General features: G+C 34.8%; 1 protein-coding gene across 1 annotated transcript; it reads right to left on the bottom strand.

Annotated features, from left to right (window-relative positions):
* Positions 1-1,041: 1,041 nt before the first annotated feature.
* Positions 1,042-18,811, bottom strand: LOC121422927. The gene is made up of 14 exons (XM_041618168.1): positions 18,696-18,811; positions 12,152-12,392; positions 11,288-11,530; positions 9,809-9,915; positions 8,443-8,534; positions 7,899-7,928; positions 7,023-7,112; positions 5,873-5,989; positions 5,416-5,442; positions 4,887-5,077; positions 3,442-3,586; positions 2,309-2,422; positions 1,450-1,593; positions 1,042-1,175 (listed from the first exon to the last, which is right to left on the bottom strand). The coding sequence occupies exons 2-14, from the start codon at positions 12,329-12,331 to the stop codon at positions 1,063-1,065; spliced, it is 1,593 nt and encodes a 530-aa protein (XP_041474102.1). The 5' UTR covers positions 12,332-12,392; positions 18,696-18,811; the 3' UTR covers positions 1,042-1,062.
* Between the last annotated feature and the right edge of the window lie 7,046 nt (positions 18,812-25,857).

Genomic DNA, 25,857 nt, shown 5'->3' with positions numbered 1-25,857 from the left:
AAATATAGCCCACTCTTATTATTGAAAAGACGCAACATCCAATTCTCAACCTTCCATAACCTCAAAGTGACATGATATTACATTCACGTGGATAATCTTTCATCAAAATTATAGATTAAATGTTCTAAAATATTTGGTATGAACAAATGCAAATACATAAATAATATTCAAAAATTGAGCGTAAAAAATTAATATTTGGATTTGAAGTTGAACATTCTTATTAACAAATTCATATGCCACTTTCAGCCTACAAAGTCATGTTTCATGTTTCGTTTGTTTTTTAAAAAGAATAAATAAAAATTATTAATTTTGATATGCACACAACAGAAATGAAAAAAAACATAAAAAAACCAGAACTGGAATTTTTTTTAAACCTGATGCTTATATGACGGGGTAGCACCAAAGTATTTGATAGGGGGCGCTATTACCAAAATCTACAGGGATCACTGAGAAAGGACGATTATCGATTCATCATTTCAAATATATGGCACAGGCCTTTTTTTCTCAAAAACATCAAATTTCCTCCACTTTTCAAACTCGTTAATTTACCAGTCATTTCTTTAATTTATCTCTCACTTCCTTTTACTTAGATATTGCTCAGTCTTAGATTTTAATTTGATGGACGTCACAGGCCGCCTATTAACGAAACTCTTTTCTATTTATTTTTATTTAATTGGGGTTATATTGTAAACTCTTTTTAATCCCATCAACACTAAGAGATTATTCAAACAGGCTTTGTGTACAACGTGACTTTGAAGAGTAACGCATACTCAAATAAAGAAGCTTATCGTATAACAAAATTTAGGTATAGTTTTGAAAGTGAAGACATAGCCCTAATTATATGTAAAATGTTATATTAAACATTTTATCTATCGATATAATAGAAGACCAACTTACGAAGGCTTAAACCTATTTGAATTGACTTAAATCGCAAACTGGCCAAGAGGCCATAGTGGAAAACAAGAGGTAATACATCCTGAATACATTGTAATCCACCCCTATTATGAACAATTAACCGATTATTGATTTTTGATTTACAGATTTGGTATAGCTATCTGACCTCTAGCAGTCAGAGAAGAATTCGGGAGCAAATGGTTTCGGATATCCGGTGTCTACTTCGTTCCCTCCGGCGCTGATGCGGAATACTTTCTGGAGCTTTACGAAAAAGAAATTCCCTGCATGAAAATAAAAGAAAATGAATTGCGTTTCAACATAGATGTGATATGGGAATATTACTGGATACTAAAATGCTAAGCCGAAAGAACAACCTTAGGCCTAATCACCAACATCGTTTTAATTATAGGCCTTCATCTATTCAAGCAATGATAGCGGTCTCCTTATAAATATTGTAAAATACCATAATTCTGTAAAACGCTTAATTTTTTAAGTATTTTGTTCTGCACAACGCAAAATAAAACCCAATCAATTAAAGAAAATTTATACATATACCTCTGTTATCCGAGAAAACAAATTGCGGTTTGTTGACCTTCGAATCGTACTCGGCTGCGATACTCTTCGGATATCCGTTATCTATTGTCTTTGATTTCTCGTCGTAGCGCCATACTTGTGGGCCTTTAAAGAAGTACGTCTTGTCTGCATTGTGTGAAATAAAAGACGGACATCTCATTATGGTAAAAGTCACGAGGGAAATCAATCAATACATTGATCGATCAATAATTTTACTCATCAGTCAATGAATCAAACAACCAACTACCCTATGAATATCATGCTTATAAAAAAAATCAGAAACTATAAATGAAAATTTCAATCAATCGGTCAGTCGTTACCCCCATTACCAATCAATCAATCAATCAAGCAAGCAAGCAGTCAAGCAAGCAGGCAGTCAGTCAATACGTCAACCAACCAACCAACCAACCAACATTCTGAGATTTTCTAGATATAAATATATTGAATATTCAATCTCTCTATCCGTTTATTTATCAATATCGGTGTAAGTTGATTGATAAAATGTCACGTGTATTATTATTAAGTAGTCATATCAAAATTAATGTACAAAAAAGGGAACCTTATCTACAAGCATTCTGCTTATAAGGTTTTCTCCACTTTTCCGTTTTTTAGGTAATTAAACATCTGTAATATGTATTGTTTAAGAATGCTTGCTATTTATACTTTATAGTCTACATTTACGTGTGTGATGGTTGTTCAACTTTGTTACGTTATATCAACGTATTGTATCATAACGGATTTGTGGAAAAAACCTAAATGAAATGAAATATTGAGTTATAGATAACGGACTGAAGGGTTGATTAATATTGATTGGTTAAACAAGTGAAAATAGTGGTCTTACCTTGTTGCCCGTCATGAGCCGCTCCTGCTATATCTTTCTCAACGCCCCAGTCTACTATTTTAATAGGGTGGCCTTCTATGCGCTTGTTATCCTGGAAAATAAACATCTTTTGATCTGAAGAAGAAAGTACAAAGGAGAAAGAATTATATTTTGCATAAAAAGAGAAAGGAATGAATCAGAAAAAAGAGTTGTTTCTATGAGTGAATCAGGAAAAAACGTAGTTTCTATTAATGAATCAGGAAATACGTTGTTTCTGTGAGCGCCGTATTGGGACAGTTGCTCATGATGAGCAGAAGTTTCTCAATTTCTGATGATCTTCGACCGTGGACATGCAGTAAGCAATCACGAAATAACTATAATGTCAATGATGATCATTGGACTAAATGTGTTAGTGATTAGTAATTTAAAATTTGTACATGTACTAAAATGGAGCTCCGATTGGCCAGATATTTCGGGGGGAAATCGCTAACCTTGTTGTTGATGCAGTAGCGTAGTGAGCCAAAATATATAGGGGTAGATATCGCGCAAATTTTTTAAAAAGTTGTGAGCGAGCGAAGCGAACGAAAAATTCGACATTTTTATAATACAAAGATCCAATTTTTTGATAGATTTTAATGATAATGATAATAATAATCATAATAATCAGAAAATTGTATACTTCACCCTTCTTTCTCTCCTTTTATTTCTTTCTCTATTTTTTTTCTTGGTCGTGATTTTTTTTTGGGGGGCAACAGCCCCAAGCTTCCAAATATGTACGCTACTGTGTTGATGCAAAAAAAATCTTTTGTTATCCAATAAGACAGAGATCATGACGAAGTAAATGACCCTGTTGCTGATGTTGATTAGGATGAAGATGCCAAATAATATAATGATAATGATGTTGTTTGTGATGTCACTTTGCGGTCGTTTAGTGAAGGCATGGACGAAGATGCTAAAGATTGATCTGATGATGAGGAATAAGTAGAAGAAGAAGCAAAAGGAGGAGAAGAAGAAGAAGAAGGAGGAGGAGGAGGAGGAGAAGATGATGATGAAGATGATTATGATAGTGATCACGATGATACAAGAAGTGACGAAGAGAAGGATGAAGAACCCCACGAAACCAAATGTAAGAATAATTTGGCAATATTTCTTACCTCTCAGGAACACGACGTTGCCATCTTTTCGCTGGTAGACAGCTGAAATATCATTTGGTAGTTTGATAAAGCTATCCTGTGCGTCTTCACCTCCAACAGGCGATAGGAGCTCGCCAGATGATGACACTTTCCATAGTTTTCCACCCTGTGAATTCAAAAGTGTCGAGAAAATTATGTTAACTGAAAGTTATTTTCTCATATTGCTGGAACTGCTATTCAACTTTTCAACGGCATATTAATTTTCGTGTACAGGAGAAAAGAACTGAATGAAATAGAATGTTCAATGGCGCTTCATCATCTCGTGATGAAACATGCTGTGAAAAGGACAAGAGTAGGTAAGAGTGGGAGCTGATGAAAGGAGACCAGGCATGAAAGAAAAAAAAGTTGAATTTGATAACCGTATCATAAAACATAGAAATGTGAATGTGGATGAAAGTGTACTTTAAAGGGCCTATAATTTGTCATAAATTATACCACTTTTAATGAATTTACACAAGTTAAAAGGCGATATTTTTCCGAAAAAGAGTGAGAAAAGGGAGAGAGAGAAAGAGGGGGGGGGGGGGGGGAGATTGGGGGCAGAAGGAGGGTTCTGGAATAGAAAGAGAAAGAAAAGAAGTCGTTTGGCTTCAACTTTGGATCATTGAGAACTGCAAATAACTGAACATTGGAATAGTAGGCCTAATGTTGTAACCGTATACATACAATGAATCAAGGTCAAGTGCACGAATTAGAATGACTTCTCCCTCAGGAATTCTTCCATAATCTAGATAAAAGACATTGATGGATTTTCCATGTAGTAATCTTTTTTGGGTCCCTAGGAAGAGAGGGTGATTTTGGTTATGTCTCAAAGTCACACTTTGATACTCAAAAGATGTTTTAATCAATGTATACCCAAAACTACAGTTGCGGAACTCTATCATGACGCACCCCTTTTTACCATTTTCTTTTTAATTCAAAGCTAAAAGTTCTTTTTAGGAAGATATAAGCAATGCCGAATCCCATTATTGTCTTGATACACATTTCTAAAGAAATATGTATATTTATGTTTATGTGTAAATGTTATCATGTCTTTTTTCTCGCGCATATTGATATAAACGTTACTTACGTTTTGTTTCTGTAATTTTTCAGGACCCAAACTCAGAATAGCAATAATCTATTATATTGCTGAATTGGGATATATCCTCTAAATGTAATATTTGTATGTTTATGCTTTACAACTTAATCCAGCTGTATCATTTTCTTTGTTATGTTTTCCTACCTGATTCTGAAATGAATATAAACAAAGAATATAAACAAAGAAACAAAACAATAAATAACGCTAAAACAAAACGCAGTTAAAAAATAATCGTAATTTATAATCCAGCGCTCTCAATCTTCCATCAGAGTTTCGAACTATCATCTACAGGCAGGTAAATAAGTAATAATAAAAAAGAAACTTAACTTACGTGGAAAAGGTAAAGTACGTTGTCGACATAGGTTGCAGCAGTGAATTCTTGCGTACAAATGTCACCCGTGATGCGTGCCTCCCCACCTCCTCCTCCGCCTGGTCGTCCACGGTTAGGAGTTCGATCCATTCCAGTACCGGTACCCGTGTCTTTACCCGTGCCAGTACTCGTTCCCGTGCTTGTACTACCATCTTTAAAACAAAACCAAGTGGAACGACCATTTTCAACAACAAATACATTGACATAGCAATCGCCATCACCACCATTATCATGAGCGACACCATCAACGTTAATGTTATCCTAATTTTTTTTCTTCATCGTCGTTGACATATTTACAGCCGGAATTCATCAATCTTCTTCACATCATCGTCATCATCATCATCGACATCATCATCGTCATCATCATCATCATCGTCGTCGTCATCATCACCATCACCACCACCATCGCCATCACATATTAAGCAATAAACCAAAATGACAGCAAACGAAAATTACAGAGAAAATTTATATTCACGATCTGTTTTCTTACCACAAACGAAGTCGGGATCAGCGGCATCTGGAAGAAGTGAATTTGCCAAAAAAGAGGAATTACATTATATTCAAGAAAAAGTCACAAAGTAAAATGGAGACAACTATCAATAAACGTCCTTCATTAACTACGTTATGAAAGAAACATAAACTCAAATCAATGGCGACTATATTATAATGAAGGAAACTATTATCATGGTAATATCATAATTATTTAATTTAGTAAAAAAAAACAATCAAACAAACAAACAAACAAACACGAAATATAATTTGATAGAATCGTTGATATAGATATCATGAATAATGGAACTATAAACTCACACGTTAAAGCAGAGGTTACGGGTACTACTTTCTATTCAATATTCCCAGAAATAATATTCATATTTCCGTAAACTATTAATTATGACATTGAAAAACTAAAGATTCAGCAGTATTTTTTTTCTTTAATGATAACTTACTGCATACGCCACACATTAAGGGGCATCCAGCGGGTACGAAATCTCCAAGAGAACATGAATCGGCGTCTGGCCATCCGGGGTTTGCTCCACAAGATGGATCCTTGTCCTCACAAGTTTCTGAAAGAGAAAAGGGAAAATAATTTCGTAATTAACTTACAACCGTGACCATGAGCAGATCAACTGGGAAAAGGAACCACCAAAACATATCAATACAAAATAATGACAATAGTGGGCAACTCTGTCATCAGATGATCATCGACGATTTAGCATCCTTATAGCTGCGTAACTATTACTCGTCAACCCATCGCGATGCATCGTCGTCACACCGTCAACAATCATTAAAGTCTTACAATCTTTGCTATTTCATACTACAAAATAATATTAGTATTATCAGTAATTTACATCGATACCATAGCAAAGCGTCGCCGTAATCATCAGTCTTCATCGCTGTCACATTCTGGCCATTATCGTCGATTTACCCCCCCCCCCCACCAAACACCACATGGTGTCAGGCAAGAATTCTTTTCAAAATGATCATCATTATCATCTTCAGCACCACAATTAACGAATTGTGGTATACTTCGTCACCCTTGGAAAAAGAAGGCGCACGGCGGTCTATATTGTCATCTGATGACAGAGATGCCCACAATTGTCATCATCATTCGTCATCACCATCACTACCATCACCATCATCATCATCATCATCATCATTGTCACTACCACCATCATTACCACCACATTTCTTAGCCACTACATTTATTTCGACTGAATGATTTCATCACCTTGCTACCCTATCACATAAATTTGCCCTTTTACTTTTTATTTACCAATGATATCAGTCACGCCAACACTCCTTATCTTTTTTTAAAACAAGTGCACACCTAGTTACCAATAATGCAAATAGCATTTCCATTTATTTGAAAGCAGGATAAAAGAGCATTGTAAATTAAATGCCTTGCTCACGGGCATAGGAGCCGCGGCCGGGGATCGAACTCCGGACTTTCCATGTATAACCAGGCGCCTTAGACCACTCGGCCACGGCACCTCCACAAACTAACTAACTATCGAACTAACGGATTTGTTTGTTTGTTTGAGTCAATTATTCTGTTGGTGTGACTGCCCAGTGTGATTGTAGAATTTCGTCACTTACCTTCGCAACGATCCCCCAGGTATCCATTGGGACAGTCACATTTACACTCGTCGTTGACGCTGGCACAGTTTTGGCACACGATCCTGCAGTCTGAATCAGGAAACTTCAAATGAAATTCAAATCTTTTGTGACGTTATTACACCCAAAAAAAGGTTTACACAATATTGGGTAAATGGGGAACATGCACGTTGTTGGGTAAAAAGATACCAAATATTTGGTAAATTTTATGCAATTTTGCGTTGAAATAGCCCAATATAGGGTAACAAATTACCCAGCAAATATGCATGTTCCCTTTTTACTCAATATTGGGTAAAATTTTACTCCGTGTTTTTAGAGTGTACCGAAAAATACCCCAAGAATGTATTAAATCTTTTGTTAGGTTGGACTTTTAATTCTTACTGTTCACATATTTATTTGCTCTACCGAGACCGCTTTCATCTATGTAACATGCCGCTCATGATTGCAGTATCTGCATTGGGAAATTGTATCGAAGAGTCACCTCTTTTGGCAGTGATTTTTATGCGACCTTAATTCTTTGTTGTGTTTGTTTTTAAAAACTAAGCTATCAATATTAGATAAGTAAATTTGTTTTTAAACTTTCTCATTGATCAAATAGAAAAAAAAGAGAAATATTTCATGCATCATTTCTCATCGCAAAATTCTTCATTATAAACAATTATTTACAAATATTCGGAGTTATGTTTCTGGTCACGAGAAATTGTGTATAATGTTATTTTGATTTTTATTAGTAGTAATAGTAAAGGAGAAATGAATCCCTTTATTTGATCAATGTAGGCTACAACATTTCGGGGGCGTCCCCACCTCCGGAAAGTCCCTCAAAATGTAAAAGAGTAAAAGAGGGGTTTCAAAGTTTACCGCATCCCTCGCTGTGCTCACTGCAGGGACCTGCATAGGAAAAGATAAAACAAAAAGTTTTTTTTCATCAGATAGGTTAAGTTTTTACATTAATATTTCACATTTCATTTTGAAGATGAAGCAGTACAATAAAATAATATTAAAAACTGAACATAGCGAAAAAAGAAACATAAACAAGCCACAAAGCAGAAAGGGGGCTAAATATTATCCTCATGTCAATAGAATATGGCAATTGGAATATAAGATATGTTCTTGTCAACGCAAACATTAATAATACCCTGTTAATAATCAATGTATGTAATTTTCATCAAAAATCTAAGGTCAATTATACTGAATAATTATTGTTTGTTCGTATATTTTGTGTTGTATTATCCTGATTAGTCTGACAGAGTTCGCTTTGTAATGAATCAATTAACAGACAGCTTGAGAAAAAGAGAAAGGCCTAACGTTTAATGATAAAATGACTTAATAATATTATTTCACAATCTGTACAATTTTTCCGGGAATTTTTCTAACTTGATCGACCGATGTACTATATACTTACGGCACAGTCCATCATAACATTGACCGCTGCCCGATGCACATTCCGTGCAAGGATCACCTAACTTAAACGGCTTTTCTGTTCCAACGTTTCCTCTATGAATTGAAAGATACAGAAAGTTCTTGATCTTCGAGTCCATGAAAAGGCTCAAGCAGGTGTGAAATGCGAATTTATTGAAACAAAAAAGTCATTAAGACGCATTAAAGAGATGGTTCGGGTCTGAAATTATTTATATATAAATAAATAGAGTAAAATTCACGAAGCAAAATGCTGAAAATTTTATCAAAGTTGGATAACAATAACGAAGTTATTGAATTTTAAAGTTTATCAATATTTTGTGAAAACAGTTATATGCACATCGTCGTGAATATTCATTAGGTTGACTGATGATGCCACATGCCCACTTTCATTTTTATTATGTTATTACATAAAAAAAACGTTTCATTTTTTTCATAACATGTGTAAGTGTGTCTCCCCGGGGTGTCTCCATTATGCTGAAATAAGTTGCGGCAATAAATAACTAATGCTCTTAATCAGTAGCCAATCCAATTGTTTTAGTTCTTGGTAGAAAAATCTTGAATAAACCAAATTTCATATACCAAAATACAAAAGAACAAGTAGAGACGTTATTCATAATGTGTTATGCGCTATACAAGAACTGGCTATTGTTATATGACATCATCAGCCTAATGAATATTCATAAAGACGTGCCTTGAACTGTTTCACTGGAATAATGCAAATCTTTAAAATTCAATAACTTTGTTATTTGTAATCCGATTTTGATCAAATTTTCAGCATTTGCTTTGTGAATTTTACTCTGTTCATATATATAAATATTTCCAGCCCGGACCATTCTTTTAAGGGCAAGTTCGAGTATGAAGGAGGTAGGCCTATATTCATATAACAATTATAAATATCACTTGAAAACCTCTAAAATATAATTTCTTGTTGAAAATAAGAAAAGAGGATATGATTATCATATTGGCACAGTGACGATACATTGTTTACATACACGGGTGCACCCGGTAGAAATAAAATGGTGCAACTCGTAAAATGTGTGCACCCTGTCGATAACACCTTCCCCTTTTCCCCCTTTTATGTGGACAAATTCTGGTTGGCTCTGGATCCGCGCATGACATAAACTCAACATTGACATACTACAGGCATGATAGAGAAAGGGGCCTAAATAAATAAATGAGTAAATTAATGAACAAACGAATGATTTGTTTCTAATTCTATTTTCGGTTTGCATTTTGAAGAATCGAATCTCCCATTCAATGTTGGCACCCTTCTCTCGATCTCTAATACAACCTCAGAATTTAGCCAAACACAGAATGATTAAAACCAAAGTATTTGTGAATATACTAACGCAGGTCCGTAATTGCAGACGATATACCATGCATTAGGGAATGCATTTTGCAGATCAGGACAGTAGTTACGTCCACACCCTACTCTCCGACTCTCAGCCCACGTTACCTGTTGAAAAAAATATTGAATATTAAATATATATATATATGTAAGCACGTTTTTAAGCCCTTTACTTATATCATAATTCAAAATAGTTAAAAACAATTTACAAAAAAGTAAACAACTTTAATCATTCAAACTTTTTTGTTTGAACTTTTTTGTTTGAACTTTTTTAACAATTCATTTAAGTTGAACGCAAAGCTTTGAATTAAAAACATTCAAGATTTAATCTAATCATTTATACATCACACTTTAATAATTGATTATTATGATTAAAGCCAAATAATATACACATTAGCACTTGCGTTCTCCTTTTCAGTATTCAAGGTCCTGGGGTGGGGCACTTGGTTAAAGTAGTAGTAAGTGTATGCGATCCTTAAGGCCCCCTTTTTACGCCTTGCAAGACATTCCCAAGCATTCAATTTTCTTCCGATTTTTCATCGACTAATCAGCCATTATTTTCTTCTCTTCTGATTTCGATTAAAACCCCCATGTCATGTTGAATTCCAGTTCCCAATAACCCCCATTTTGCATAGGGCCACCTAACTCGTGAGTTTTTAAGCCCCCGATTTCATAAGTAACTTCCGATTTGCGGGCAGACCATGGGCCAGATACCCTACCATTTCCAAATCTGAGTCCACACCCATGCACACCGGTTAAGTAGACACATGGGGAGCGTTTCATCAACAGTTTTGTCCAACAAATTGTCGGATCTGACAACTTTCCTTGAATCTGATTGGCTGAGAGGTACTGTTACTATGGTAACTGTCGGATGAAACAGAACTTGTCGGATAAAACGTCCGACAAGTCCTTTCATGAAACGCTCCCGACGGGGAGTGTTTCATCAACATTTTCATCCGACAAGTTGTCAGGTCTGACAACTTTCCTTGATTATAATTGGCTGAGAGACACTGTTACCACAGTAACTGTCGGATAAAACATTACTTGTCGGATGAAACGCACCACTGGAGAGCGTTTTATGAAAGGACTTGTCGGACGTTTTAACCGGCAAAATAATCCCATTTTATCCGACAGTTACCATAGTACCAGCGCGTCCAAGCCAATAAAAATCAAGGAAATCAGATATGTCAACTTATCTGACAAAAATGGTCGATGGAATGCTCCCATGTCCGGTAAAAGCCTGGGTGGTGTTTCATAAAGCTGTTCGTAAAGTTACGCACAACTTTACGCACGGCCGGAACCTGTTCTTAGGTGCTGAATCAGTTACATAGGGATATCATGTAGCATAAGAAAGGGTCACCTGTCGTGCGTAAAGTCATTCGTAACTTACGAACAGCTTTATGAAACGGGCCCCTGGTTTGGTATCGATTTCTAATCGTTAGTGTACCTGTATCTATAACATGAATATATCTTTTCTTACCTGGGTGTAATGACCACATTCAGCAGAGCACGAGTTATCGGCCAAGTTATAATTGTCCTTTTCTTTATACCACTCATCCACGGCATCCACTCCCGTCTTGATGTCACTGCTCTCGCCGCCCATCGCGAATATATTTTCGCCTATCGTGTCGAACTCGCCAATGACCAGGCCTTCGTTCACGTGATGGAATACGCAAGAATCGGCGAGCGATTGGGCCTGACTTGCCAATGCATCGTCCCAGTCCTGAAAATAAATACACCAAGGGGACTGAAACTTCCCTAAAACTAATTGAATTATGCTTATCATTGAAAGGAAAGGTTTCGCTGATGTATATACAAAGGAAAGAACTTAGCACAAAAAAAAATACATGAAAGAAATAGTAAGATACGAACCGGACCTATATAGAGACTGTGTTTGTAACAGTGTTCATGAAATATTGTTTCAACAGTCAACGAAGGAGGGGTGTACTGTAATTCGTTTTGCATTGGTTTGAGACTATATCCACATCTTCATTAGATCATTACTGTACTGATTATTGTTTAATATAATCAGGAACTATTAATACGTACATCAATAAATAATTTGAAAGGCATAAAGGGGCTAAAAGTGCAGAATACCATGGCAACTTGGCCATGTTAATCATAACCAATGCTAGAAACATATGGGTATATATATTAAGTCAGAGGGACCTCTTTAGTCAAAACATCTTCATGATTTTAAGCTGTCAATTTGAATTCAATAAGTCATCTTAACCGCTTATACAAGTTAGGCTCTATTTAGCTTTGAAATGGTTATAGTCCAAAATCAGGTACCAATCCCTAGCTTTTTTTAAATTTTGATAGGAATCGGTGTCAAGTTGCTTACGATGTAGTACATATCGCTGGCCCCTGGCTCCCTTCGAATCTCATTGTGCCTATCGACAATCGCTGTCTTCTCGTCCTGGCTGAACGGCTGGCTGGCATCAGCGAAAAGCGAGAAGAGGGTGAGGGTCATGAACGCAAGCATGGGCACAAGGCCAATGAACAGCGTGGGCTGTGATGTCATGGTGAGATGATGCCAGGTCAAAGGTCACTGTCAAGGGCTCACAATTACCGAGTTTATCAACCTGGTAAGGGCAGGAAATGATAGAGAATGATAGGACTACGTTATTTCATTTTGGAGAGAGATCGAGAGAGGAAAAGAGAGAGAGAAAAAAAGATGGAGTATGACTTCAAGTTCGATAAAGATTTCATAATCTCTGACACGTCTATGAACTACAATGATGGCAACCAGGGATAGAATTGCACCCTTTATATCCAACGCAGGATCGGACGCCGAACGCAAGAGACGAGATTCCGGCCTCTCGATCTCACAAGCTCTCTTATTAAACTTATTCATCAGATTAACATTTCTAGTATTTTGTTTTCTTAATTTCTGTTTAAGGCCCCATCCACGATTCCCCCTACTTGTACCATCTGAAAGTTGCATCCGGCGCACATGCCCCTTGCTCCTTATACGCCTCTGATGAGAGCTATTTTGGTTTTCACTGCTATATCATTGCCAAAAAGTTTCCTCTTAATTTGACATTCAAGATATCCTAAACTGCAATGTTAGGCTCGGGAATTGTTATAAGCAGTAATTTATTTATCAGAGTTTTTTTTTAATGTATACTTTGAATGAATATCTATGTCCACGGCCCTGGGAAGTGGGATTGCTGGGTGCTGAAGCACCCCTTAGATTCCAAGGACGTGATGCGTATGCTACGTAGCACCTCCTGGAAATTAGGTTGGTATGCATAGAGATTTGACCCAAATCTCGTTCATTTGGGAAAGAAAAACAGTCGGTCTGATAGTAGAAACAGGCTGCAATCGATAAAAATCATTGGATTGAAAAAACAACAACAATGGAATGACTAATATATTTTTCCTACCTAGAAAAAAATGAAAATAGATAAAAATAAACAAATGTTAATGAAGAGAAACTGAAAGTTAAAGAAGAATAACAGGTAGATGTAAAAAAGATAACAGTGATTCGTGCATGGTGAAAAAAAAGACTTTTTAAAGATTCAAACGAACAAAAAGTAATACGTCATTTACACTCATAGATAGAGGATTTCCCCGTTATTTTCTCGATCTTACAAGAAAGATTTGAGGTGATATTGAGAGTGACACCTACCATGTGTTCATCGTATCTTTTCCTTTATTGGCCTTGATACACTTTTAACAAGAGGGAGGGGTGTGTCTAGACATTTTAGATGCACCCTGATGGAGATTTGGTTGTCATCTTGGTCTTATGAGGACCAATAAAGTGAGATCTGAGGTCCTTCAAACTCTTTGTATTTTGTACATTCATTAACTCAATGAAGTAAAGTTAACACGAATGGAACTTTAGGCGAAGTTTGATCTTTTAAGCTTGGAAATGTCACACCCTAGATCTCACAAAAGCCAGGGCGCTAACTATTAATAAACATTACACGTAAAAAAAATTACCCAACATTGGGTAAAATGGAAACATGCATGTTGGTTGGGTAAAAAGATTAACCAAATTTTGCGCAATGTTTCGTTGAAATAGGCCAATATGGGGTAAAAAAAATATAAAAAAGTCAGCATAGCCCAGCAAACACGCATGCATGTTCCCTTTCAACCAAATATTGGGTAAAAATTTTAGAGTGTATCATCTTCTTCAGCACTGAGCAGGGAGCTGTCCATGAAGGATTGTTACTGCGGGTATGTGAGCATCGTCATCACACCCCCAGTGACCGTAGGTATTCCTACATGGCCAGGTCCGTACTAAAAAGTTTTAGTCCGTACAAAAAAAAAACTAATGATTTCTATTAATGATAACAAATGTGCAAAATTTTCAAATTCGCGTTCAAATGGGAAGAGGATGCAGGTGCAGATCCTAACGGGTGTGCTGGGGGGTGGGGGGGGGGGGTTGGGTGCAGAAACAATAAAGTTGTGCCCGTAAAATGCCTTCATTTTGGGAGTTTTATTTCTGGAGACAAAATGCTCTTCATTTGTGAGTGATGACAGTAATATTCTGTTGTTTTGTCTCGTCTAATTTTGGGGGTAACATATGCATCCCCTGGAGCAGGGCTCAGTTTAAATAATGGATTGGGTCAATTAAAATATATTACTAGAAAGCCTAGGCCGCTTGTCGGAGCTAGACCCAAGAATTTTCTTATACAGATAACTATCCATCATTTGGGTCAAGGCTGACTAACGATTTGTCAAAAAATGTGGGAAATTCCCGGGAGAAATAAAAATATAAAGGCCAAAGGAAAATATAAGAATGAGAATGAACTGATTAATGAATAAATAAATAAATAATAAATCAATAAATGATACAGATAAATGAATAAAACATATTTGATAGATGACTAGATAAATATGCAAATATAAAGAGAACAGTAATTTTGTTGCAATTGCGATATAGTAAAGGAATACATCACTGCTAATTAGGGGAGGGGTTGCTGCCCCGAATTAAAAAGATTGATTAAGAATTTATAAGGTACATTCTTAGTGGGTTGCCACGTTCCCGGTGTGATTGGTTACATAATGTACCCCTCACTCCCGGAACTGACGGCCCTTTCACACGGTGAAATAATCATAATTTGAATGATGATTCCAGTGAAAAATAAGGCTAATGACGAATTTTCAGTAAGTGTGAAACCAGACTAGAATCACGAACACTAATCACAATCAGGAATTCAATATATACCCTTTTCATAAACCTATCCTCCAATTAGCCGCCTAAGAGTAATGCGGATAATTCAATAAAAATTGCGTTCATAAACTCCGAAAATAAGCCGCATTATTTTTACGAGCGCCCGTTCTGAAAAAGGCGGATAATCGCCATGACAACTGGACACGCCCTCTCCGATGCGGTTGTGTTGGAAAAGGGTGACCTTGTGACCGCACCATGGCAATTATCCGCATTATTTGGAAATGCGTTCATAAACTCAAAATCTTATCCCGATGCCGCTATTATGCGGATAATAGCAGCATCAGAGTAATGCGGATAACTCTTGTCCTCCTCCAATTTTACGACCAAATTATGCTGCTATTAGCCGCCTAATTCATTTTAATTGAGTTTATGAAAGGGGTATTAGTTTGTATTTGCGGCGATGCAGTGGTTTGATTGACAAGTCACCAAGGACACATTCCGCCTTCGCTCGGGAACTTGAATTCAAATCACAGTTTTCGAGTGAGCGTGTGAATGGTTTGATGATTCTAAAGACGAATTGAAATCATCATTACAATGATGATTCAAGATTCACGTGTGAAAAGGCCCTCAATCTCTGATGGGGTCTATGGTATCAATGATAATGACCAATAAAATGGTTGAAGATGGTCAAACAAAAGTGGAAGGACTGTCGGAATTTGAATTTGCTGCATTTTCGTTATGTTTTAACAATTTGCTGACTGACCATCCTCAATATTATGTCAATATTGTTGTTTTGTGGAATGTGAAAAAAAATCTGATATGACTAGAAATAAATAAACATAACAACATGCTGCGCAACAGATTGTGTACCAAACAATAACGAGAGTAGGTCAGAATTTGATGCTGCGATGACCTGTGGCATATTTATACATACGAGAAAGTATTCTATATCATTTAACTTATGGCAAAGTAATTGGCCAAGGTGAATAAATCAGCGGCATATCTTTTGCGTGAAGAACAATCACTATTCAAGCAATGGGAAGGTCATTATCAAACAGTTTTCGTTTAAGCAGATTTGTGTTTTGTGGTATGTATGTCAACTTTATCTGTGTTTTGTTTCCCATGACCGAAGCTCTTTAATTTAGGTCATTTTTAAAAGGAAGAAAGTCTAATAATTATTAACGTTATAGGATGTTCATGTGAAATATCAAGAAAATAACTGAGCAATTTAAGATTGATCAAAGGGTCATCCATTCAGGACGGCCTAACTAAAAGCTGAGTGGAGGTATATAGCCATGTAAAGGCTTAAGATAACCGATCTGTAGATTTGTCTTTACAAACAAGCTTAGGTATCTCATTAATCATATATTTTTAAAAAAGGCGGAACGTTTGATTTTTTAATATACTAACTTAAAAAGGAAAATTCTAAGCATTGTTTAGATTAATGAAGGGGTATGAGTTTCACTATAACAAACGATACAAGCGCGTAGTGCTTTCATTAGAAACTAATACCTGGAAAATTGACACTTAAAAGGAATGTTTCATGAACATAATGGTTATCTCGCTAAGAATGTAATGCGAGCTTGAAGCGCAAGCTGGACTTCGTGATATACTGGTCTGAAAAGTAGCAAATAATAAGGACCTTTTGTAGGGATTCATTAACCCTAGCTGTTAACGGGATATTTGACCATTTAAACCTATAATAACATGGATAAGGGATATATAGTTCGGTAAAGCAATAAGGAAGCTATATAGGGAGGGGGCAGTGTAATATCGACTACCCCAAAATGGGTGTCAGTTATTTTCATGTAAGGTAGCCGTAGCGACCGAGCAAGAAATTATATCAATAATCAACATAACAGTATGGCGCACTGGCATGCTCACAAACAAAATAGTAGGCCTTGGTATAATTTGTAAACAAATTTTCGGCATTACTACTATGTGTTTAAAATCGCATGCAGGATCTGTAATTTGGCATATTGCTAAACACACTAAGTATTTTCAAGAAAGAATTATCTCCCGATATATTTTGTAGTGAACTGGAAAATTGGTTTATTCTATTTTTCCTGTTTTACAAGGAGGGATATTCGGTTTAAATTCGATAATTCATTCAATTCTTCAATAAGACAATGTGACCGGAATTATACTCTGGAAATGAAGGAAAGAGAAGACCGTCGATTTTTTTAGTGAGAAATAGTTCCCATTAAACATAATAAAGACAATACGAAAATTAAAAAAACTATATACAGAAGGTCAAAGTTCAAACATTAAAATTACTGAAAAAACGTATGCCACGTGTACGTCTCAGTTATGTGATGACGTAACACTAAACTTCCGAGTTCATTTCAATTCAATTTGTTTTATTTCATTTTCAACAGAACAAAGTAAAGTGGTAGAAAATAATTACAATGACATTTGCAAATGAAATTTATACAAACAATATAAATTGAGGTATGTACAATATATCATATTTTATATTGTTTGTATAAATTTCATTTGCAAATGTCATTGTAATTATTACAATATATCATATTTTCCATAGGTAAAATAAACAAAGTATACAATATAAACAAATTATAGATCTGTAAGTAGTTAATCTACTTCATAATCTTTTTAAAAATTTCTAATTTAACTAATATAGCAATCTCGGTAACATCATGAAATTCAATAATACGAATTTAACGTATAGTTTTGACAAAATATAACTTGGCATCATTTTCATTTTTCTTGGCATCCGTTTACCCCCAAATTACCATCTCTCTGAGATGGGAATTTGCTCTTTAGCGATTTGCCGACAGTGCTATGCCTCGCAGGTTATTAAATAAAATATATATCTCTATTTTCATTTGAGTTTGTCTTCTCAAGTTACATTTTCGAATCAGTGCTGATCGAGCAACATCTTCTTATCGCTTCGCTGGGGTGAGATCGGCGCTAGATGCTGCTGGGAAATAGGTCAAATTCACGTTGATTTTTAATATCTACCTCTTTAAGAAATATGAGAAGGAAAAAATACTGTCGAAATACTTTATTAAGCGCATGGAAAGTTCCTAAATGGAAGCCAAACTGGGAAGTAGATGTCATTGAACAGCGATTTCGAGTAGCAATTTTGCCAACTTGGTTTTCTAAGAATTTATGGCTACTACATTGGATATGTGCGCACTTTCTGAAAAAAAAATCGTATTAATTTGATAAACGATTAATTCTGACATTATGGGATATGCAATTAATTTTAATCTATCCAAATCAAAGAAATGTGAAATTGAAATGTAATGCAGTGACCCAACAAAATACACATTTCTTGAAATGATTTGGAAGAGGTATACATGTGAGCAAACAGGCCAGTAGCGTAATAGCGAGTAAGCGAAAAATTGAGGGGGCCAGATAATGGAGCAAACGTTCTAAAAAGATTCGAGCGAGTGAAGTGGACGAAAAATGAAATCATTCTACAAAAATCTATGTAGAGTTTTAACACAAGTGACTCAAATAAATCGCATGACTGCAAGAAAATATTGTATACATCTGAAAACTACTTTCATGTACCTGTACTTAAGAGAATGAGAGTAATAAATGTGTGTATATATATATATATGTATATATATATGTAAAGAAATAAGAAAAAAAGAAGAAAAGTACACCAAATTATGTCAATATCGAACCTTTACAAAGACAAAATAGATGATCACTTCCAAACAATTCTCATATTTTAATTATAATGTTTTCATGACATAATTAGATTTCTTTAAATGACAAAAGTAAGACTTACTTATCGATAATCTAATTCCAACTGATCACCTATAGCCGTGAGCAGCCGAATGAGTCCGAAGTGCTCCGACTGATCCCTGACTCCCAGAGTGATGATAGGTCTCAAGATGCCAGAACTCCAAGCTTTCACAGCTTCACGTCGAGACAAACATAGGTTACCTTGAAGCATCACTTTGAAAGGTAGAAAAAGGATTTAGAGATCACTTCAAAACATCGTAAGAACTATATGCCCAAAAAAGGAGTATTAGGCCTACATCATGTTATACACCCTTTTTTCCGAATGGAGAGGGGTGATGGGGGTATCTTCAGCCGAAATGGATTATTCTGAATCCATCAAATTTAGACTAGGAGAAGGGGCAATGGATTCGAAGAATATTCCACAAAGTATGTATTTTGAAAAGTGTGCTTGCGTGTGTGTATGGGGGAGGGGGTAGGAGAAAAGTCATGTAAAAAATCAATTGAGAAAAAGTCATGTAAAAAAGTCAACTGAATATTGCATGGTAGAACTTCACGACCAAGACCACTGTTTTGATTACTTTTTTTCTTCCTCTTTCTTTTTCCCATCCTCCCCTTTCACTAATTGAAGGATCATTGGGGCAATTGCCCCTGCCCCCCTTTTAAGTTTTTTTTCTCGAAGGCTATTTCAGACACTTACAATTTCCATCACATGTTACTTACCGTCTGGTTTAACGGAGCAGGTCACAAGTTCACCAAACGCACTAGCTGGAAGTGATTCAGGGGAAAAGGTGAACCCATTTCTTAAAATTGATGATGAAGACATTTCAATCGTTTTGTGCTTCTTCGTGTTACGGTTAGAAGTGACCTTTCTTCATCTTGTCATATACAATTTATGGAATAAAGTAAAACACTGTAAGTACGACGTTCCAACCGTTACAAACAAAAAAATAATAAAAAGCTGAAACTCCTGAAAATAAATGATTGGCTTACAAATAAATTTTGAAGTTAAAGCCACTGCATGTTCTTGTATCATGGATAAAAGCGAATTCAATATGTTCTCTCGATCGAATTCAACAAAACATCACTTACGAATCCTGAATCGAGTAGAAAAGGCACATAGGCAGTCATGGCTTGAATAAGGTTTAGTGTCATTTACTTTGATACTTTCGAACGATTCGATGTAGGATGACATAGATTATTTTATGAACACTTCTACGAAAAATCATTTGGCAATTTTTAGATTTTCATATTGCAAATTTTAGATTTTATCAACATTATTATAAGGAGCTGGTCATTTGGGACCTCATGAAATTAACATATGAATATTCATTACTCTGTTCTTCTTATTCCTTGCATTCTCGCTAAACTTTCTTAAAAATTTCTCTGATTTTCTTCTCTTCTTTTATCAAAACGATCTTGAAATTAGGATGCTCTCTTCGTATTGTTGTATTGAAATAGCAGCCAGCCTATATTATTATATGAACTGATCGCTTGATATGTGACTTAACAATTACTACGCAGTTACTACGTTTTACACAACTGCGTCATCTTAAAGTAATGCTCCGGGCTGAAATAAATATATATCTATATATAGAGATTAATATTCACAAAGCAAAATGCTGAAACTTTCATCAAAATCCTATAACAAATAGCGAAGTTATTGAATTTTAAAATTTATTGTGAAAACAGTTATGCACGTCATCATGAATATTCATTAGATGGGCTGGTGTCCCATCCTTACTTTCCTTTTTCTTATGTTATTACATGAAATCATAATTGTTCAATTTTTTCATACATGAGTGAAAGATGTCTCCCTTATTATGAAATAAGTTGCAACAATGAATATCTACACATGTAATGCACTTATTCCAACAATTTTGGCACTTGAAGAAAAAAAAATTGAATAAACCTAATTTCATATAATAAAATACAAAAGAACAAATGGGGTACGATATCATCAGTTTGCTCATCAAATATTCATGAAGACATGCCTAGAACTGCTTCATTGGAATAATGCAAATCTTTAAAATGCCATATTATTCCTTGTCCGATTTTGATCAAAGTTTCAGTGTTTTTTTTGGCCTGATTTTTCTTAATCTAGCCAAATCATATTATTTAGATGCCTGGAGTACCCTTTTAAAAAGACTGACTCAGAAGTAAGGCCTATCCATAAGCGATGATTGATGATAGCGTTTTATATCTGCACTCTAAATGATTAATATGAGAACTTTACATACCTCCATACATCCCTAAAAAAAAACGACAAAAATCAAGAGAAAGCTGACACAAAGTATTAATCTAAAATCTCATTTCATTTTTTATTCACATAAACCAGATTACTCTAGGAAAATAGGTATGTGTATGAACATGTGTAATGATAAATTCTCTGATTTACTTCTTTTCATGACACAATATAAAAAAAACTTATGAACACACACAAACAAACTTGAATTAAATACACTTAAGATATGATCAAATCAAATATGACTATTCACTTGCAGATGGGCTGATAATTGACATAGATTTTGTTACATGTACTGGGCCCCATGACACAAAGATTTTTTTTAACAAAGTGCACATGCAATGATGATTTTGATTGGTTGCTAATTAGTATTGTGAACAAAGAGAACATGCAGCATTGATTTTGATTGGCCAATGCTAGATTTATGATTGACTACTACTATCATGTTACCATGTAATCAAACAAGTCACCCTTAGATAATGAATGGATATGAATTACAATTGAATTGTGTAATACTTAGCTGTAAACAATGTAAATTCAAGTTTCATGCATTCTAGATGACCAATGCGACAGTGAAACAGGGATATGAACAATGCCACAATAATTATAATAGGCCCATGACATTATGGAACCAACCAAATAAAATATTGAAATCCATACCCTGTCCTCGAAAGCAATGGTAAATAATAACAAGGGATATGAATGACATTCATGAGTTGACATGATATGGCTTCACAGGTATTACAAATAAAATTCAAGGTCAATATTTAGATAGTTATTATGTTCCACCTACATATCTACCAAATACAAATTAAATAAAATGACAATATAATTTCTTAACACCTTTTCAGTTGTCCAAATAAAGTAAGAAAAATATATTAACCCCCCAAACCCCGATCAATTTGGATTTTTCCTCTCTTGAATGTGATCTTTTCCCATATATATAAACATTCATTTATATTTGACTGAAGCTTTTCATTATATTATCCTAATTGGCATTGCAATGGAAACAATGAAATCACAATAAAAATCAAAATGACAATTTTTAAAAATCAAATTTTATAACTTTTTAAATATTTGGACCATAGATATGAATTGACATAATTATGTCACTATAACTTATCACTCATGTTGTATCCATCCATATTAGGTGCTGTTGTCTGTAATTTGAGGAATGAAAACATAAAAATTATTTAAATTTCAATAAATTCCAATAAGAAATGCTTTGGAAAATCCAAGCCTTTCTGAAGTTTTAAGGATGTAATACAAAGTTTTCCCAATCAGATGCAGTCAAACAGTGTAGATAGAAGTAATTCTCCACAAAGCCTAGCACACACATCGCAATTTATTGCGATCAGATTTTTGTAAGAGATTTGTACATTATGAGTATTCCATTTCATTCCAATGATCAATGTTAGAATATTAATGCATGTATGCATATAACAAGTGGAATGCCTCTGGCCGTCTCACCTGCATCACGCGGTTCAATATAGCAGCAGTGCTGACTTTGAATACTACTCTAACTCGCACAAGATGTTCAGTGATACATGGTTACTCTTATGTCCACTTTTTATGAACGAGACCAATAAACTTACAGAGATATGATGGTTATTAACAAAAAACCCCAACATGGCCAAAGTTCATTGACCTTACATGACCTTTGACCTTGATCATGTGACCTGAAACTCGCACAGGATGTTCAGTGATACTTGATTACTCTTATGTACAAGTTTCATGAATCAGATCCATAAACTTTCAAAGTTTTGATGGTAATTCAACAGATACACCCAATTCGGCCAAAGTTCATTGACCTTTGACCTCGGTCATGTGACCTGAAACGCGCACAGGATGTTCAGTGATATTTGATTACTCATATGTCCAAGTTTAATGAACTAGACTAATAAACTTTCAAAGTTATGATGGTAATTCAACAGATATCCCCAATTCGGCCAAAGTTCATTGACCCTAAATGACCTTTGACCTTGGTCATGTGACGTGAAACTCTTGTAGGATGTTCAGTGATACTTGATTAACCTTATGTCCAAGTTTCATGAACTAGGTCCATATATTTTCTAAGTTATGATGACATTTCAAAAACTTAACCTCAGGTTAAGATTTCGATGTTGATTCCTCCAACATGGTCTAAGTTCATTGACCCTAAATGACCTTTGACCTTGGTCATGTGACATAAAACTTTAATAGGATGTTCAGTAATACTTGATTAACCTTATGGCCAAGTTTCATGAACTAGAACCATATACTTTCTAAGTTATGATGTCATTTCAAAAACTTAACCTCAGGTTAAGATTTGATGTTGACGCCGCCGCCGCCGTCGGAAAAGCGGCGCCTATAGTCTCACTCTGCTTCGCAGGTGAGACAAAAACTCAAAATTCCAGGCTATTGTGAGCCTCCCTGTAGGAATGAATTAAAATTTGTTGTGATGTCAAAGGAATCTTGCCATTGACTGCAATTTGAAGTCAATTTGGACCTTACTCCAACCACAAGGAGTGCAATAAAGCCCAATTTTTATTTTGGTATTCTTAGATTAATTTGGATCGTCAAATGAGATATTTATTTGCTCTTACTTGGTGGCAGCACCAAGAAGGCTCTTTAGCCTACCATCAAGCTTTTTCCACATTCATAAAATAATTGTTTATTTTTGTGACTCTATATCAATTTGTTTGTAGATGTATCTTTAATGGAAGGCTGAAATAAATGCAAGTAAATGAATGGATGGAACTTATAAATCTACAAAATGTGATTTGTTAAATCATTGGGTAGTAGCATGATCATATAATGATCTAAATTATTTCAGTATTAAATGATAAATTCACACATCACAGCAATGCCCGTAACCTAAACCCTGCACTGTCAAGTCCATCTCCTCTTCATTTCCACTGTAACGTAACACTAGAATTGTCATGCACGGAGTGCAAACTTGTACATGTACACATTAACAATGCTTTCTACTACATTTCAACTATGCAACCTGATATGGGGGGTGATTCACACAAAGATTTAAGTATGACTTAAATGCCGTGTTCATAATATGCGACGCGCAATCTTTTTAATCAATACGCAGTACACATGCGCGTCCTCTTCGCATGATCTGAACAGGCATGCCCTTTATACCTTTCACAATTAGACATTTCAGTGCGACTCTATAAGTCATACTTAAATCTTTGTGAAACACCCCCTGGTATTATTTACAGGCTTAAACAAATGTTTTAGAATTTAACTGTAATGCTAACAATAGATTTTAATGTTTGAAAAATTAATGTGTTTACACTTCAATAATACTTTTAAGTCCATATAGTAAAACAAGGAGTACAAAATTCATACAGGTTGTTTTGCTTTTAATATGGAAATAAAAGCTCATAATACTGCCTGTAACTGAGCTGTTGTTAAAAAAAAAAAATCCGTGCAGATTGCTCTTTATTTGAAAAATGCCCTACAAAAATAAATTACCTGATTTTCCCTACTTTGGTATTACTGTAACACATCTCTTCAACTTTGTTGAAATTACACATACAGGGATCTGGGCTGCATAAATTATATGGCAAGCTTTATATGAATAAAACATTCATGGATTATAAGCATATATATGATATAAAAAAATGAAAATTATAATAAAAGTACTACTTCAGGAGTCAAAGTAATACATTACCCTGATTTTACATGCTGATAGCTTTCTGTGCCTCAGATTTCTTTGCCTGATCAAAGGCTCATTATGAATGCTTATTCATTATTTTTCATCTCCAGGAAATGACTGACTATAAATATGCAAGACTGTATTTTTGTGTTTTTTTTGTGTACAAGATATAAGACAAGCATCTTTTAAAACAAAAATAGATCCTTATTGCAAGATCTGTTTTAAATATGTTATTCTAACTAAACTTCCTACATGGTGAATAATTTGGTAATATACACACAAATTGCAGTGAACTATTTGATTTTTTTTTAAACCAAACTGGCTTTATGAATATATGAAATTAATGTAAATATTTTCATGGGCAGGTACTGATAATATACAACACATCTTAGCTGAACAAAATATAGAACATATCAATCATAATCAATAATCAAGAAAAAAATAAAATTTTGTGTATACGTAAATTTCTATTATTTTGAATAGAATAAATGGAATAAGTTAATGAGCATAGGAATGAGAATTAATTTTAATCAATCACATAGACAAATTCAATTTCAGTTGCCAATTTCAATCTCTAGTTCATAATTTGTTTACTTTTACATGCAAGATTGAAAGAAGTATCACTTCTTTTCATAAAACATGTTGAAATGTACTTCATTTTTACCTATATGTGTAACATATTGGTTTATAACATTGTAATATAAGAATGCCATTACGAAAAATAATATTGTTTGATTGACGCTTGAGAGAAGACCAACTTCAAAGGGCCATGCCTGAATGTCCTGATATTGATAGACTTCATTGTATAACTATTGAAATTAATGGGTGCTTGCAAGCAAGAGCCTGTAATACAAGATTGATCTGTGGCTACTGAGTTTTGACAGGATAGACAAAAAAATACAATAACCGCATATCATACATACAGACACAGGTCACTTATAAAATAATGGTCATAGTAGACCCATTATGAGTATGTTGTGTACTTTCATAAAGATCTACAGCTACATGGTGAATTTTGCATGACATACATGCATGTATCATATCAAATGAGTACTAAAGGAAGACTAAATACTAAAACTATTCCCTTTCACTATAAGTAACAAATTGAATGAGTCACTTAATAATGGAAACAGGTATTAATGAAAACAAATAAGAACATATAAAATGTGGCATCTTAAAATATATTTATACTGATAAGTTGAGATTCAGTATATGGAGATCCATGGGTAAAACAAAGAATTGTCTTAAGTCACTTCAAAAAAAAAAGAAAAAAAAGGAAAGTTAAAAACAGAGTGAATAGCATAAAAAAGA

The sequence above is a fragment of the Lytechinus variegatus genome, chromosome 10 (genome assembly GCF_018143015.1).
Source record: "Lytechinus variegatus isolate NC3 chromosome 10, Lvar_3.0, whole genome shotgun sequence".
In the NCBI taxonomy this organism is placed as follows: Eukaryota; Metazoa; Echinodermata; class Echinoidea; order Temnopleuroida; family Toxopneustidae; genus Lytechinus; species Lytechinus variegatus.
The sequence above is the reverse complement of the archived record's forward strand: the minus strand, read 5'-3'. Positions and strand labels throughout refer to the sequence as shown.